This window comes from Lutzomyia longipalpis, chromosome 3, assembly GCF_024334085.1.
Source record: "Lutzomyia longipalpis isolate SR_M1_2022 chromosome 3, ASM2433408v1".
NCBI lineage: Eukaryota > Metazoa > Arthropoda > Insecta > Diptera > Psychodidae > Lutzomyia > Lutzomyia longipalpis.
Window position 1 is genome coordinate 5,202,350 of NC_074709.1, and position 14,349 is coordinate 5,216,698.

Consider the following 14,349-nt stretch of genomic DNA (forward strand, 5'->3'; position numbering starts at 1 on the left):
TGAAAAGCTCTCTTATGTATATTTTAATGCATTCTTTTAAGTGTAATAATTGCGTATCCTTTTTGCATCTTTAAAACGTCCGTACTGTACATATAGCTCTGGGGCCAAAACGGCAAAATGAATGTTTTTTGTGCAACAAAACTGCAACATACTCTCTTTGAAGCAATTTGTGTCGAATTCTTTTGGCGCACTTCCCTCATGCTGATGCATCAATTTCAAAGGTGTAAATTTCACAGTTTGACAATTTGAAATGCCCACACGAGGAGTGAATGACAAAGATTGCCAATTTGCAGCACACGTCAATTCCCCCGGGATTGAGGAAGATTTCAACCTGTGTGTCGGACGTAAATTGTGGGCAAATTAGTGGGGTTGTGTCCTCTTTTGATTTGCAATCGTGATCATAAATATATTTTTCTTCATCTACAAAGTCTCTCTTCCGCGCACAATTAATGAATGAATAGTTTGTGCTTTGAGAGCTTTTATTTATGTATATATTCTCTTTTTTTCTCTTTCATTCGTTTTTTTTTTTGGTAATTTAGGACCCTGCCGGGGTAAAATGGTTGAATTAATGATTTAAAAAGTGTCCCATGACATCAGCTACTCTTACGTATATTTTGTGGCAATTCGTGTCAAATTAACGAGTGAGAAAATGAACCACGACAGATTTACTGGGGGCCCCCATGAGAGATGAGGAAGAAGAATTATGTTGTGTGTGTCCCACGGGTGATTTTGAACACACAGGAGGGTAATATGATTGCGAAGGAATCACGGTGATCTCATCTCACGATCAGTGCGCATTTCACTTGAGTTTTGCAGGTGTGAATTACACCGATCGAGTGATTGATAGTGATTACTCTTTTTTTGTTGTTTTGCTATGTAGGCTATGTAGGACGATTGGACGTACACACAGTGCTGCGTAGAAAGCCAATAAGAAATCCAACAAAAGGCACGTCCCTGATGGGAATGCTTTATCGGCTTTACAATCAGGTGGGTGTACTTCCTTGAAATGGAGAAAAAATTTTATTCTCATATTTACACAAACCTAAAGAAGAGTGTCGCCGTATTCATACAGAAGTATGTACCTCCGCCCCCGCGGATTGTGTCTTTGGGGTTCCATATTTGTCTTACACACATCGCCCTTATCTCTCTCCGAAAAAAAAGTTGATAAGATTTGCGGTCAAACACTTGTGTATGCATTATAATGTCTCCAGCACAAGTGTTCTGCCTCTGAAAATCCTCACAAGTGCTCGAGTACTTGTTCATGTGTACTTAAAAAAAATGCGCGCCAGAATGTGTTGGTTTGGAGGATAAAAATGGGGAAACCTAATTACCAATAAATTGTTTACCTCACATCACACAGCCTATGTGACTAACAATAGAGAAGCAAAATGTAAAAAAAAATACCACGAGGAAGGTGAAACTCTGCAGGTGTTTCAAAAAGTGATTTCATTACAATTTTCGCAAGGTTTCGCATTTTTGCGTTCTCAAGCACTTTTCGGGTCAGGCATTTTCCATTCTTTTTTTTTTTTTCTTTTTTAACTCCTCCACCTCATCATCATGTGGTTGGGATTTTTGTCTTTCACATCCCCATACGATTGATTCATCGTAGAGTGGAGAAAAATGTTCACAGAATGCTAATTTTCAAAGGAGGGGGTTGGGAAAATCCCATAAAAAAAGTTATGCATCTGTCATGGATAGAAGATGATCTAAAATACTCTCGTCCATTATTGCACGTACACGAGGAAAAACTCATTCGCCCACAGAGTTAGTTTTTGCCCGTTTAACCATATACGTGGCTCATGAATAAAATATCGACAGAAATGCACTTGCGGGAGGAACATTGGTTGAGAAAGAACATTTGCGAGGGAATTCCCATGCGGAATCTCAATGCCACTTGGTATCTTCATTTATATTTACTCACATGATCCTTCAGGGTTCATAGTAGATGGAGTAATATATAGATGAGAAATATGATATTTAATATGACAAAAAGGGGTGATTTTCCATTACTTTGCAATAAGATATCGATAGGGGGTTTTATTACTTTATACGTTTGAATTGTTTCTCAATAATAATGAATTTTCTCTCGGCGATGTGATTACTGTGAAAATAAGATTTAGCCTCTGGATAGGTTGAAGATAAAATAGCTAATCTTTAGGTTGGTCAAGATCACCTGAATTGCTTTTAAAACTTTAGCCTATAAAGGCGGTCCATCTTGACCACTAGGCCTTAAAATTTCTTAAGATTTAAAAAAAAATGTCTTAAAAATGTTTGAAGGTTCATTAGGAAAAAATTAAGATTTTTTAAACTTCTTTAGACTGGGAAAGAAATCCTTGAAATCTTTGAAATTCGTACTAAAATTTAAAGGTTTCAAGAGAATTTCAAAGGTTTCTTGGTCGCTGAATAGAGCCCAATAGATTTCTTAGCTCAGACTGAACCGGGTTAAATGAATATTATTCGATGATTTTTACGAATTTTTATGCCTGAAAACGACTAAGAAAAATCTTTGAAAAATCTGCATTAAGCTCAATTCAGACTGAGGGATAGATTCTGATATAAATCTTTCTTTTCTTTTCTTACAATTCATCAGTTAAAAAATTTTCGTATTCTGGAAAAAATCTTATAGAAGTTTGACATTTAATTTCTTTCTTTAATCGGGTTTTTAAATGATTAAAAAAAATTGTCAAAATCTTACAACAACTTTTAAGTTGTTAGATAAGGAAAAACTTTTATCAGAATCTACCCCTGACTTAAAGACTTAAATCTTAAACTTTTCTTAAAAAACTCTCCTTACTGTCTTACTGACGAATTTAACTCATAACCAATATAACATAATCCAATAATTCTTAAAGTTAAATTATCTGAGAAACTTTTACATTCTTGAAAATTTTCTTTAATCAATTAGAAAAGAAAGAACCAAACTTGAAAGATATTTCCAAAGAACACCTTAAGGTGGGAGATTTTTCTATATATACCTACTTGTAAGTGCAAAAAATCCAAATTAACACATAATACAGTTATCCAATCATATGTGCATGATCACGAAAAGAAAATTCTCTCTGTCTATAAATTGATCTTTTTCACCGCATCTGTGTGTGGAGAGTCTGTGATATCTTCATTGTGATTCATTGCAAAAATAAAGCCCGACAGCTATTCAATCTATAAAATGCATAATTCACCTGATGTGCGTTTTGCCGCCGTATATTTCTACTAGCATAGTATGTGGAGGTGATGAGAAAAAATAAAGAAAGACAGAGAGAAGCATATTCGTGTGTGTGTGTTACGCTAATGATGAGAGTTGCGCTTTTAAATTGACTTTCAATGAGTAACACCTGTGCAAACATTAGCCATATCTTCTGCCTCTGTGATGTCAATATTTGGTGTTTAATAAGAAGAAATCTCACTGCTGTGATTTTTTTTGCTTATAATCTTCCTTGTGCGATGAAAGAATTTTATTTGGTGGAGATTTTTCTTCGCGGAATGTTCTTTGCTTTTTTTCATTTTCAAATAAATCCTGAAAGATGCCTGTAAATAAACTTTAAAAATCATCACGTTGAAATATTCAATTCGTAGCAGTATGCGGAGAGAGCTATAGAGAGTATGAAAGGGAGGAGGTGTAAATGTTACAATCTTGCGCATGATTTACTTCACAGGTGCTAATTTACGCCATATAAATGAAAAATGTAAGGAAATGAGGTGAGAGGAAGGATCACAAGAGTTCATGCTGTGTGTGGTAGAATAAACTAAAAGAAGAGATTATATTTTGTTGTAATATTGAAAATTTGCACACACGAATTGCGTGCCAAAATCACCTCCATGTTCTCTTTTTTTTGCTACCTTACAAGGTAATTGTTTAAAATTTTTAAGCTGCTCTGTGTGTGTTTTCCATCGCGCACCAATCATGGATTTTTTGCCTTGATTTTTGGCTTAACAAACATCGTGACTTTGATTTCTTGCCAATGGAGCTCACTTGCAAATGCGTATTAATATATTTTCTAATTTTTTTCAATAAAATTATGCAAAAAAATTGATAATTATGATGCTCTTTAAAATCAATTTTAATAATTTTCAAAAGGAGATTAATCATCTCTGTTTGAGAAAAGCTCTCAGTCGAAGACACAAAGAATTTTCCTTTCCTTCAAAAATAGCAAATTTTTTGCACTTTTGCATAAACTTCCCTCTAAAATTCCAACATATCTCAAATAGTTTGGAATGCACAGAAGAAAAATAGTAATTTGATTATTTTCTTGTACACACACCGTCCACCACTTGTTACTTATGTACATTATAATGGAAATGTACAAAGTATCGATGCTCTAGCAATTGGTGGCATCGTGGTGGCAAGTAAAAAAAATCACAGCAGCAACAGCAAGAGATACACCTAGTTGGGGAATGTCTGGTTGAGCTGTTGCGCGTAGACTCAAACAGCCAGATGTTTGATTGTTGAGTATTACAATTAAATTTTTGTATTTTGCCACATACATTGAGTATGGGAATGAGAGAAGCCGATTCATTCGCCACCATTGCAATTAAATGAATAAAAAAACCGCGGAGTTGAGAAACAAGGACAAGCTTTAAAAAAACCTTCGATGGGAAAAATCCGGGGAAATTTCTGGAGGGTTTCATAGGAAAATCCTTCCAATTATCCTATGAAAATCCAGAGGAAATTGAGACATGTAGCACCAAATATTTCATGTAAAGAAAAACGTGTCTTTTTCTCCTTCAAAATCAATGCCTTTCGGAAATGATGAAAATCGCTCGAACGAGTTAATACCCCACACGGCTAAATTCAGCCAACAATAAAATACAATTCACGGTGTGTTGTGTGCACCCAGCAATTGACGGGGGCTTCTCTCGTCCGGTTAACAATAAACAGGTGTTCACGTCGCGCGTCATCAAATCAAAAGGCACCTGAATTAAATTTCACAAATTTACCTCGTTCCCAAAAAGCATGTATTGTGGATAATTTTGCGGTTTATGAGCCACACATGGTAAATTATTATTTCAAAGAAAAATCAAGCTCTGCCTAAGAAAAAAAATCACTGCAAATGAATTTCCGCAATTGGAAAGATTTTTTTGACTCATTGAGAGCTAAATGAAGAAATTAAAAAAAAAAATGGGATTAGCTGTGAGCGATAATAAATGTGACCTTTTGGCATGCTTCACATAAGTGCTTTTGATCACAACAAACCCATATAGTTACTGTAGTGAAAGTCGGAAAGGCCACCGATCCCCCATCTTGTTGTTTTTATTGCAATTTACGCCTCAAGGGAATTTAAAAGATTGCGACAAAATTCAAATTAAAGACATGAGAACGACAAAATTTTTACATACCTACATATATAATTTATTACACAAAATTAAGAAATTCAGCCACATAGAGGGCCCTAGCCTTTGGCTTGATGCGGTGGCGCCATCTGTAACGTCGCATCCATTTTTTTTAAAGTAACTTCTCTCACCTATATAATTAATTAATGTATGCGCAAAATCGTTAATGAAAACTTCCACACATCAATGTCTCTCAATTTTTTTTTGAGGGGGGCTAAAGGTATTAAACTTAATTTAAATCTGCACGATGGTCATGATTTTTCCCCCATATCCATCTGTTTGATTGCGAAGATTTAAGCACTCAACACAATTTGTGATCAGAATGAGGCAGAAATTGGTGTATGCGGGGGCCCCTCTGTGCGATTGCAATCGAATTACATTACAGTGTGTCAATTTCCGTGATGCAATAGCCACCACGGCGCACTCAATTAAAAGATTAACCGCGATTTAATTCACGATCGAGAATCAATTTTGAACACCTGCATCCTCTCGTCTTGTGTTTTTTCCCTCTCTTTGTCCTTCCCATCGCGCATTGCTTTTCTTCTCCTCCGCTATTTCTCTTTTACTCTTTCTCAACTTTCGACACATTGCCGTTGCTGAAACAATATGTGTGGTGTATTGTACACTGAAAAGAATGAACGGGTGGGTGGAATTTGGGGTTAAAGGGATTTAATTGTTGCAAGAAAAGTGCATTGAAAGAGAACAATAATACTCAATACATTGTATTTTACCTCGACTACTTACTAAGAAGTGGAAAGTAATGAAATTGGAGCAAATTTCGCGATTTTAGTGATTTTTCAAGATGGCGGACTTTTTTCTCCTTCTTATTATCATCTAGAGGGCGCAGAAATGGTTCAATTTGGATGAATTTAGGGTCATTTGAAAGGTATTTTAATGCTGTATTTTTATTCGATAGCAATGGTGCTTCGCATTACGTCTTTTTCGATTAATTCTCACTCTTAACCCTTTCGCGTCTATGTGAAACATTGAAACAAAAGGTCTTTTCATCGCGATATTTATTCTATGGATGCTCTCAGAAAACATTTATCATTCAGAACGCTTTTTTTGGCTTCATTTGCGTAAATTCAACTTATTGCTAACCTGGAAAAAAAAACATTAAATTCGTATGACCCAAAGAGCGCAAAAGGGTTAATAAACTCAAAATGGCCATTTCCCAAAACTCACTCAAAATAACAGCAAAAAAACACGTAAGACTAAGCATCAGTGTAAAGTAAATATATCATAAACTACTTACAAGAGACATCCTCCTCCTCATATTTAGTCGGTCCATTTCTCACGGTGTACTAAAGAGTTGCTTCATTTTTTTCTCTCAGTCCACTCCCCATCGTGTTTTTCTTCCCGAGAGGAATTTTTACATAATTTCTCATGTTTCTCCAAATTGACAGAGATTGAACGAAAAGTAGAGGAGCAAAGGGAGAAGAGAAGAGAGAATGCGTGAAGAGCCCAATGGGAATGGAATGTACACCTGACCAAAAATCTACCGCGTCAATCTCTTTCGGCAACATTCAACACTTTTTCCCAAGAATTCCCGCTGCCACATCACCCATGAAGGTAACCATGGGAGAAGAATTACCTGATGTGTATGCACTGCTCTTGGGCACAAGAAGCCACACACACAAACGCACTCTGGTGGAACCCTAATTGATGTGCTGTGGAGAAGCTTCCAAAAATTTATCCCGGTCATTATGGTGGAAATTTCTCTGGCATTTCTCGCTCCTGAATTAAATCTTTGGTGGCTACCTCGCGCTCGAGATTTAATTGAAAGTCTCGTGATTTTTTTTTTCATCAAGATTTTTATTTGCTTTCTTCACTTTTTATCCATGATTTTTCTTTCTCCTGTTTTCTTTCAACTCATCCCACTAGCAAAAGTTTAATTGGTTTGTTTTTTTTACATTGTGTTTTCGTCTCATCTGTGTAATTACTCATCTTTTCTTACTTACAAAAAAAATAGGAATATAAATTGCTATTTGCGTCAAGAAATATTAAAGAAAAAGTCACGGAAGAAAATAATTTAATGCCTGGACTATTGCTTGTGTCATTTGAATTTTTTTTGTGAGAATTGGTTTTGAGAAAGATGCAAAAGAAATTGATTTTTCTTGTTTGTTAAATTAATGCTTCGTTTTTCTGCTAATGTGTTCTACAGTCCACCTATTGCGTTAAATATGTTCTCATTCATTAAAAAGGAAAAAAAATATTTCTTGTTAATAAAGATTTTTTTCTTTTTCTCTTGTAATCTACATTTTGTACAAAATAATCTACGATCACAGAACAATTTTTTTTATTTAATTAATTCTCCATCCTCTATACAATTCAAAAAAGAAACTAAACATAAAAATCGCTAAAATCTATTCAAGTCCATTATTAAGAAATTGTTTTTTTTTATTTAAAAAAAGATGAATAAAGAAATCTTTGTGTAGCCCTCTGCTTGTATCTAGCATTCCTACAATTGCATTGTTCTTCATCTTTTTTTTGTGCAGGAGACGATGACAAAATTTTCAACATTCTCAAACGTTTTTACATGAAAGAAAACCATCAAAATCCCACGGCCCTTCACTTTGTATTCGATTTTTAAGTTTGTTGATTTCTATTTAAATTTTTCTTTTTTTTTTATCTCCTGGCTGAATGTTGTGTGATCGTCTCCAGTCTCTAGAGGTTATACATTATTATTATTATTTACACACAACAATATTACATAAGGTAAAATCTTAAGTCCTAACATAGATCCATTCGATCGCTGCTCACGGGTTTTGTTGTTTCTGTTGTCGTCTGCAAAGAAGGCAAAAAAAACTTTGTTAAAGCATTTATGAATTTTTAAGGAATATTCTTAGCATTGTCCTACGAAGTTCTTTTAGATCTGTGGGGAATTCTTTAATTTATTACCGTTTTTTAGTTAATTTAAATCAACTGTTTGTGTCTGTCAATCAAAACTCCACCCACATTCATTGGGAGGAGCTTCAGTGCAAATTTCATTTGAATAGAAAACTTAGTTTTTTTTCTTTCAATAAATCAAACTTTGATAAATGATTTAGCAGCATATCAATGCGGAAATTTGCCTAACAAAACTCCCATTTTAACCATTTTCCAAAAGCATAACTACATACGTACATACATACAAAACCTTTCTCTCTAAGCACTCCCCAAAAACATTCTTCGTTGAATTTTCCCCCCTCACGGGCAATTGCAACAGTCAATCAGTCACACAAATGATCTTGCACACCCAACAATCGCGTCCCGGATACGGTCTCTGAGCACAAACGTGCACGTGGTGGCTTCCATTGAATCGCGTCTCTCTCATCCTCAAAAATCAAAAACAGCAAAACAAAATGAAAAAAAAAGCTCTCACAGCATTAAAGCATTATTGTGTATGATCCTCAATAGAAGCGAGAGAGGAAGATGCCAATTTGGGGAATATCCGCCACAATAAATCACCCACATACTTTGCCATTTCTCTATAATTCGATTAACTACCTATGTGATGTCTACATATGTATCAATGCGCAGCGATCGAGACGTATATATACAAATTTGTTTGCATAAATTTAACATTAATTGCTGCTTGTTTTGCACAAGTCTTGTCTATCATTTTTCCCCCCATTCCAACCACGCGACCTCACAGCGTTTCAGTTTTTTCTGCATTATCATTTTTCCTCGCGCACCACCAGAAAATATAAAGTCTCACAATTTGGGTCATATTGTCAACTTCTTTTTCTCACTGAGGCATCGCACAAAACCGCATTAAGTGTGTTTATGGGTTGGGAATAAAAAGAAATTTTATGGTGGTCGAAAAAAAAATCCATATTCCATGCAAAATGCCGTTTCACGTGAAAATATTCAACTTTTCCGAACGCTTTTCCTGTGGTGGTGTTATTTTTTTTGATAAACTAAATGACCTCATTCGAGAGTCGTGTGAAAATTTTCAACAAACAAGCATTTCTATGTGAAAATTCATGCACTTGATGGTGAGAAGTTTTTCATTGTACAACAAAAATAACAATAAAACTATCGCTGAACTCCGTCTCTGATGGCCTTCTTCAGGGCTGTGAGTCAGTTACATATTTTTTTTGTACATAAATTCTCTTGGTTTTAGTCACGTCCTGTGTGTCCAAACAGAAAATCTCTTAACAAGTAAAAAATTCAAGATAATTTACTGGGCCATTGGCATAGGAAAAAAAATCACAGTTAAAAACACAAAATATAGTTTTTTATGTTTGCTCTAGAAAAAAATCAAGTTTATGCTTTACAACATTAAATGCGCAAGCAATTAAACTCAATTTTGACGCAATTTGAGTCATTAAATTAATAATTCTTTTGCAAAATGTTCTAAAAACCTCCGTGCATTCTTCCCTGGATTTAATTGCAACTTAAATTGCTTTTAATACCAAACAAAATGCACTACGTCACATTCCTAAAGCAACCCCGAAATTATGTATGTTTTATGCTTATATGAATAAAAATCGCAACATTGCGAAATATTCGAGTTGGGAGGCATGTAAAAAAAAATTAAAATGTCAAAAAAATTGATGACACACTCATAAATTTTCAAATTATATACACATAACATAAAAGCCCAGTTGCGTTTCCACCTCATTTGGTCATTTGCATAATTCTTAGTGAGGGAATGAAGTTTAAAAAAAAAAAAGAGAAACCCCACGACAATTTTCTCGCTCTCTCTGCATAAGTATTTATGTACAATTTTTTCACAGTTTTTGAGCATTGAGAAAAAAAATCTCAAATTGCATGAACATAAAAATATTCTCACATGCGAAGAAGAAAAAAGTTTACTTGCGCAAATTTCTCATTATTTCTCCCATAGCTGGGGTAACTTACAATTTATTTTTCTCAAGATAAAATCACGTCAGATTTTTCCATTTGGTCGATCTCCCCATATATACATATGTTGCATTTGGCCACGCCGGGGAGAGGCAACATTTTGAACACTTGTGTGTTTTACTTCTTGGGCAAGAAAGCACCGCATCGCGAGATTGCAATCGCGACACATTTCACCATACAAATCTTTGCTGCTCTTTCTCTTCTCAACTCCCCCTCTACCGCCCCTGAAAGCCATCACGAGCAGAGCCAAAAAGTGGATGAAAAAAAAACGACGAAGAAGTTGAGCAAATAAAGTGGTGATCTTTCGCTTCATCTCCACGTGATTTTTGTTAGAGCTTCTCCGAAGAAGAAGAAGAAAAAATCCCATTTGGACCATAAAGCAAAATTTTTAAAGCATTTCAACGTCTTTTTTTGCACTCCAAAGCAAAGCAGTTTTAAGTCTAAAATCACGATAAATTGACTCTCTCACCACGGACAATTTTGCCACATGGCGTGGAAACTTTCTATTTGATTTTTGACGAATGGAAATTGATTAAATATGCAAAAACGGCCAACAATGCGGGAAATCATTTTGCATTGTAATGGGGGGAATTGAAAGAAAGGCAAAAAGGTAGCTTTGAAAGTGTAGAATCATTTCTGTTTGTTAAATATTACAATGTGAACATGGAGGTAGATCAATTGGAGGGAACAATAATAGAGAGTTCACTTGCAAAAAGATGAATAAGTCTGCAGTTGAAAGAAATTGCAAGTTGTAGGGAAAAATAGGAAAAATGTGATGAAATTAGCAGTTTTTCAGATGAAGAGATTAGAAATTCTCCATTGATTGAGTAAATAAACTAAAATTATTTCTTCTATATGATCAGTTATATTTACAAATGATCGAGCAAATGATTTAATTAATTTCAAAGGATCAAAGACTTCTTCCCTACAATTCTCATGAGTTTGTACATGAGAAGTCTCTCTTCACTAGCGCCCCCAGCACAGTGATCTCCATTGAATGAGATTGCAAATCGCGATGTGAGATATTTTCTTCATAATTATATGATCACGATCACCATCATACAAGATCGCATGTGAATGCTAACGTGGATTCTTGGAATGATATATATTTCTTACGTATTGTGTGTGATTTAAATGACAAATTAGGAAATGTCAATGGGGAGGAGAATTAAAAATGATCAGTGATCTTGGGCCACTGGTGCTCTCGTTTTTTTCTTTTCCTCTCACTCCACAATTTAGACCCCAAGTGATCGTCTTCGCGGTGCAGACAAGATGAAGTGAAGTGAAGAAGGAGAGGAGAAAAAAAAAGCTGCCGGCCCTGATCATATCATTCTAGCTCCCTCTTAGCTCCATCGTCTCACTCTCTGGTGGTGCCTCTATCATGGTAATTTGTGTGTTTGTCGCGCAGTTACAGAAATAAGTGCACGTGTTCTCCTTTTGCTTCACAAATAAAACACACACTCTTTGCTTGAGCCAAAATCACCGCACCGAACAAACATTCTCTCGAATGCGAGAGCAAACGCCAAGTATATATAACATCAGACATACATATGAGAAAGATGATCATCCACAATTGGGAATTTGAGACACAATCACACACTGTATACTTATGTACAAGCTATCACCGACAGAAAACTTGATATTGTTATAAGTTTAAGAGAATGCCAATGTGAAATGCAATGTCTCACTGATAAGACAAAATCCCGCATACCATTTCCTTTTTGCATTATGCATACAAAATTATACATATTTGCCACACATCGCGCATTATATAGACAACTTGTTGATTGACCGCACTTTGGTGAGTGATCTTTCTCAAGTTTATTAATCAACAACCATTCGGTCAGAGACGAATTGGAGACACAGCTGTGATGCCAAAATATAACAGGCACAGTGTCTTAAAAAAAAATAATAATAAATGAAGACGAAAGACGACAACAAAATCGTGAACAAAGCCCATTTGATGGTCGAATTGCGCTATTCACACATTACAATTTTTCAAATTCTCGCAGGTGTTCAATTTTCACATTGAAATCGCGCACATAGAACCAACCCAAAAACCTCGCTTTTTAAGTATTTTCTGTGCTACTTCTGCCCAGCTTTTTTTCCCTTCTTTTAAACTATACCTAAACCTTCACAAAATGTATCCATTTGTGATGTGGAAAAACGCAGAAATTGTTTTAATTTTACCTTCATGCGAAAAGCCCACAAAGGGCATCTTAAGAATAAAAAAAAAGTGAAGGATTCACTTGAAAATGTAATAAAAGTTACAATGAGTTTACTACTGTACAGCGTAAAGAACATAACCTCAAAGTCCTAATTTGTCTTCAAATTCGTTACATCCTGGTTTATTCTAACTTGTGTCCCTAATGTCTCTTTTGTTCAGTAGAATGACAATAAGAATGAAGAGAATGAATGATTGTGAAATAATTGTAATTTAGGCAAAAAAACAGCCCAGAATGAGCTTACGTTACTACGTTATAGTATAGCGTAATTAAATTTTACTTTACGACATCTTTTTCTTTTAAAAATGAGACATAAACAAAGTTCGTCATGTTTTCTTTCTTAAATTTTTAATGAGTTCTTTAGTGTTTAGTTTGGAGTTTTTTTTTATGTTGCATTAATGACGTGACGCACTGTGCATTTTTCTTTGGAAAACAATTATTTATTTAAATATTTTCTCGTGGAGTTTTTTTAGGCAGACTTTTTAGTTTTTTTAAAGAGTAATCCCAACAGATCTTTTTAGCTAAAATTTCTATTTTTTTATGATCTAAAATTGCTTAATGCTCTTAATTGATGCAAAAATATTTGAGTTAACTCACCGTGATTGCAGCTGATGAATTGACTTGGTGAACTGTCTCACTGGTGGATGAATTAGTTCCGGTGGTTGTGAGGATTGTATTTGGACTTGGCCGGACACCGAGTGGCTGTCTTGGGCTGACTGGTGTTGAGTGTTTTGTGGTGGGTTGATTGAGGGCGGCTGCTGCATCGAATGTATTCACAGCCGGATGTGTTTCAAGTGCACTCTGGAGATCACAGATGTAGTCAATGACGTGCTGGATCACCTCAAGTTTGGATAATTTTCTATTTTTCGGCATAAACGGCACCAGATCCTTCAGCTTTGACAAATACATTTGAATTTCTGCATTTTCCCCATCTCGATGCCTCGATACCCTGCCACTCGCTATCCCTGGCACGGAAGCTCCCGTTGAACAAACAGCTGTGATCGCCTTCATTTTCATTTATTAAAACTCCTTGAGAACTTTTTTTTTCTTGGCTTCTTTACAAAGGAAACCTCACTGACACAATAATAATTTAATAAAGGGGCTTCCAACAACAATTTATGTTGATTGATATAGTTTGCAATTCGTCACGATTTCTCCAATTCCACACACAAAAATTCAAAGAGAAAAATTTAAAATCTTCCAGAGAAATTTTCTCACACTTTGCACTTTCTTTTACTAAAGAATTTTCACAAATCACGCTCTCAATGGTAATATCCTTATGAGACTTTACACAGGAAATCCCAAAGAAAGATGATCTCACGGTAATTTGTGAATTAAATTGGGAACTTTGTGCCACGCACACTGAACTGCTCTCAACGAATCTTCTACTTCAAATGACGATTTCGTCTCCCCACTTCCATTTTTATACCAAACACACCGTAGCTCCGCCTCTTTACAAATCGCATTGGGTATTCCGGACGAAATGTGACAGACAGACGCACGAGAGCTGCACGAAAATTCCCCTCCAAAATGCATTTTCCCACACTCGCGAGCGAGAGCACCGGAGAGCAAAAAAAAAGAATACATAAATAAAGCTCTTTCCCGGCTTCTTACCTTTCCAGTGATTGAGCACGATGCGATGTTCATGCGCTTTCATTCACTGCATTCCAGGCTTTTCCCATTCACAAAATTCTCATATTGCTGGGTGCGGATGGGAGAGCTTTCGTAGTGAAGTAAAAGCTCCTTTGTTGCGACTAGACTAGACGATATGATTGAAAGTTATGTTTGTTGTGATTTTAACGGAATTATGTTCATTTTATTCGTTTCAATTTTTTTATTCGTCTTATTTAGATTTTGGATTGAGATTGTACCTACATAAATATCTACTTGATACATATATTGAGCTTTTTTCTTGATATAAGTATGTGAGCTTTAATATTGTGAA

The 14,349-nt window shown here is 35.4% G+C and overlaps 3 protein-coding genes across 3 annotated transcripts in view; 2 read left to right on the forward strand and 1 right to left on the reverse strand.

Moving 5' to 3' along the window:
* LOC129791558 (trifunctional purine biosynthetic protein adenosine-3) overlaps positions 1-14,349 on the forward strand; it is a 1,078,967-nt gene that overhangs the window by 528,738 nt on the left and 535,880 nt on the right. The gene's annotated exons all lie outside the window — the stretch shown is intronic.
* Positions 1-14,349, forward strand: part of LOC129791559 (potassium/sodium hyperpolarization-activated cyclic nucleotide-gated channel 3) — a 1,048,222-nt gene that overhangs the window by 387,634 nt on the left and 646,239 nt on the right. The gene's annotated exons all lie outside the window — the stretch shown is intronic.
* Positions 7,123-13,804, reverse strand: LOC129791637 (protein extra-macrochaetae). The gene is made up of 2 exons (XM_055829890.1): positions 13,002-13,804; positions 7,123-8,115 (listed from the first exon to the last, which is right to left on the reverse strand). Exons 1-2 carry the CDS (start codon positions 13,419-13,421, stop codon positions 8,062-8,064), a joined length of 474 nt encoding a protein of 157 aa, XP_055685865.1. The 5' UTR covers positions 13,422-13,804; the 3' UTR covers positions 7,123-8,061.

What these genes read in the sequence shown, in the direction of transcription:
- LOC129791637 (XM_055829890.1), bottom strand. Translation starts at nt 13,421, where the DNA reads ATGAAAATGAAGGCGATCACAGCTGTTTGTTCAACGGGAGCTTCCGTG. An exon ending in ATTCATCAGCTGCAATCACG is followed by an intron (nt 8,116 to 13,001) that starts GTGAGTTAACTC and finishes CCTTCTTTGCAG; the next exon opens with ACGACAACAGAAACAACAAA.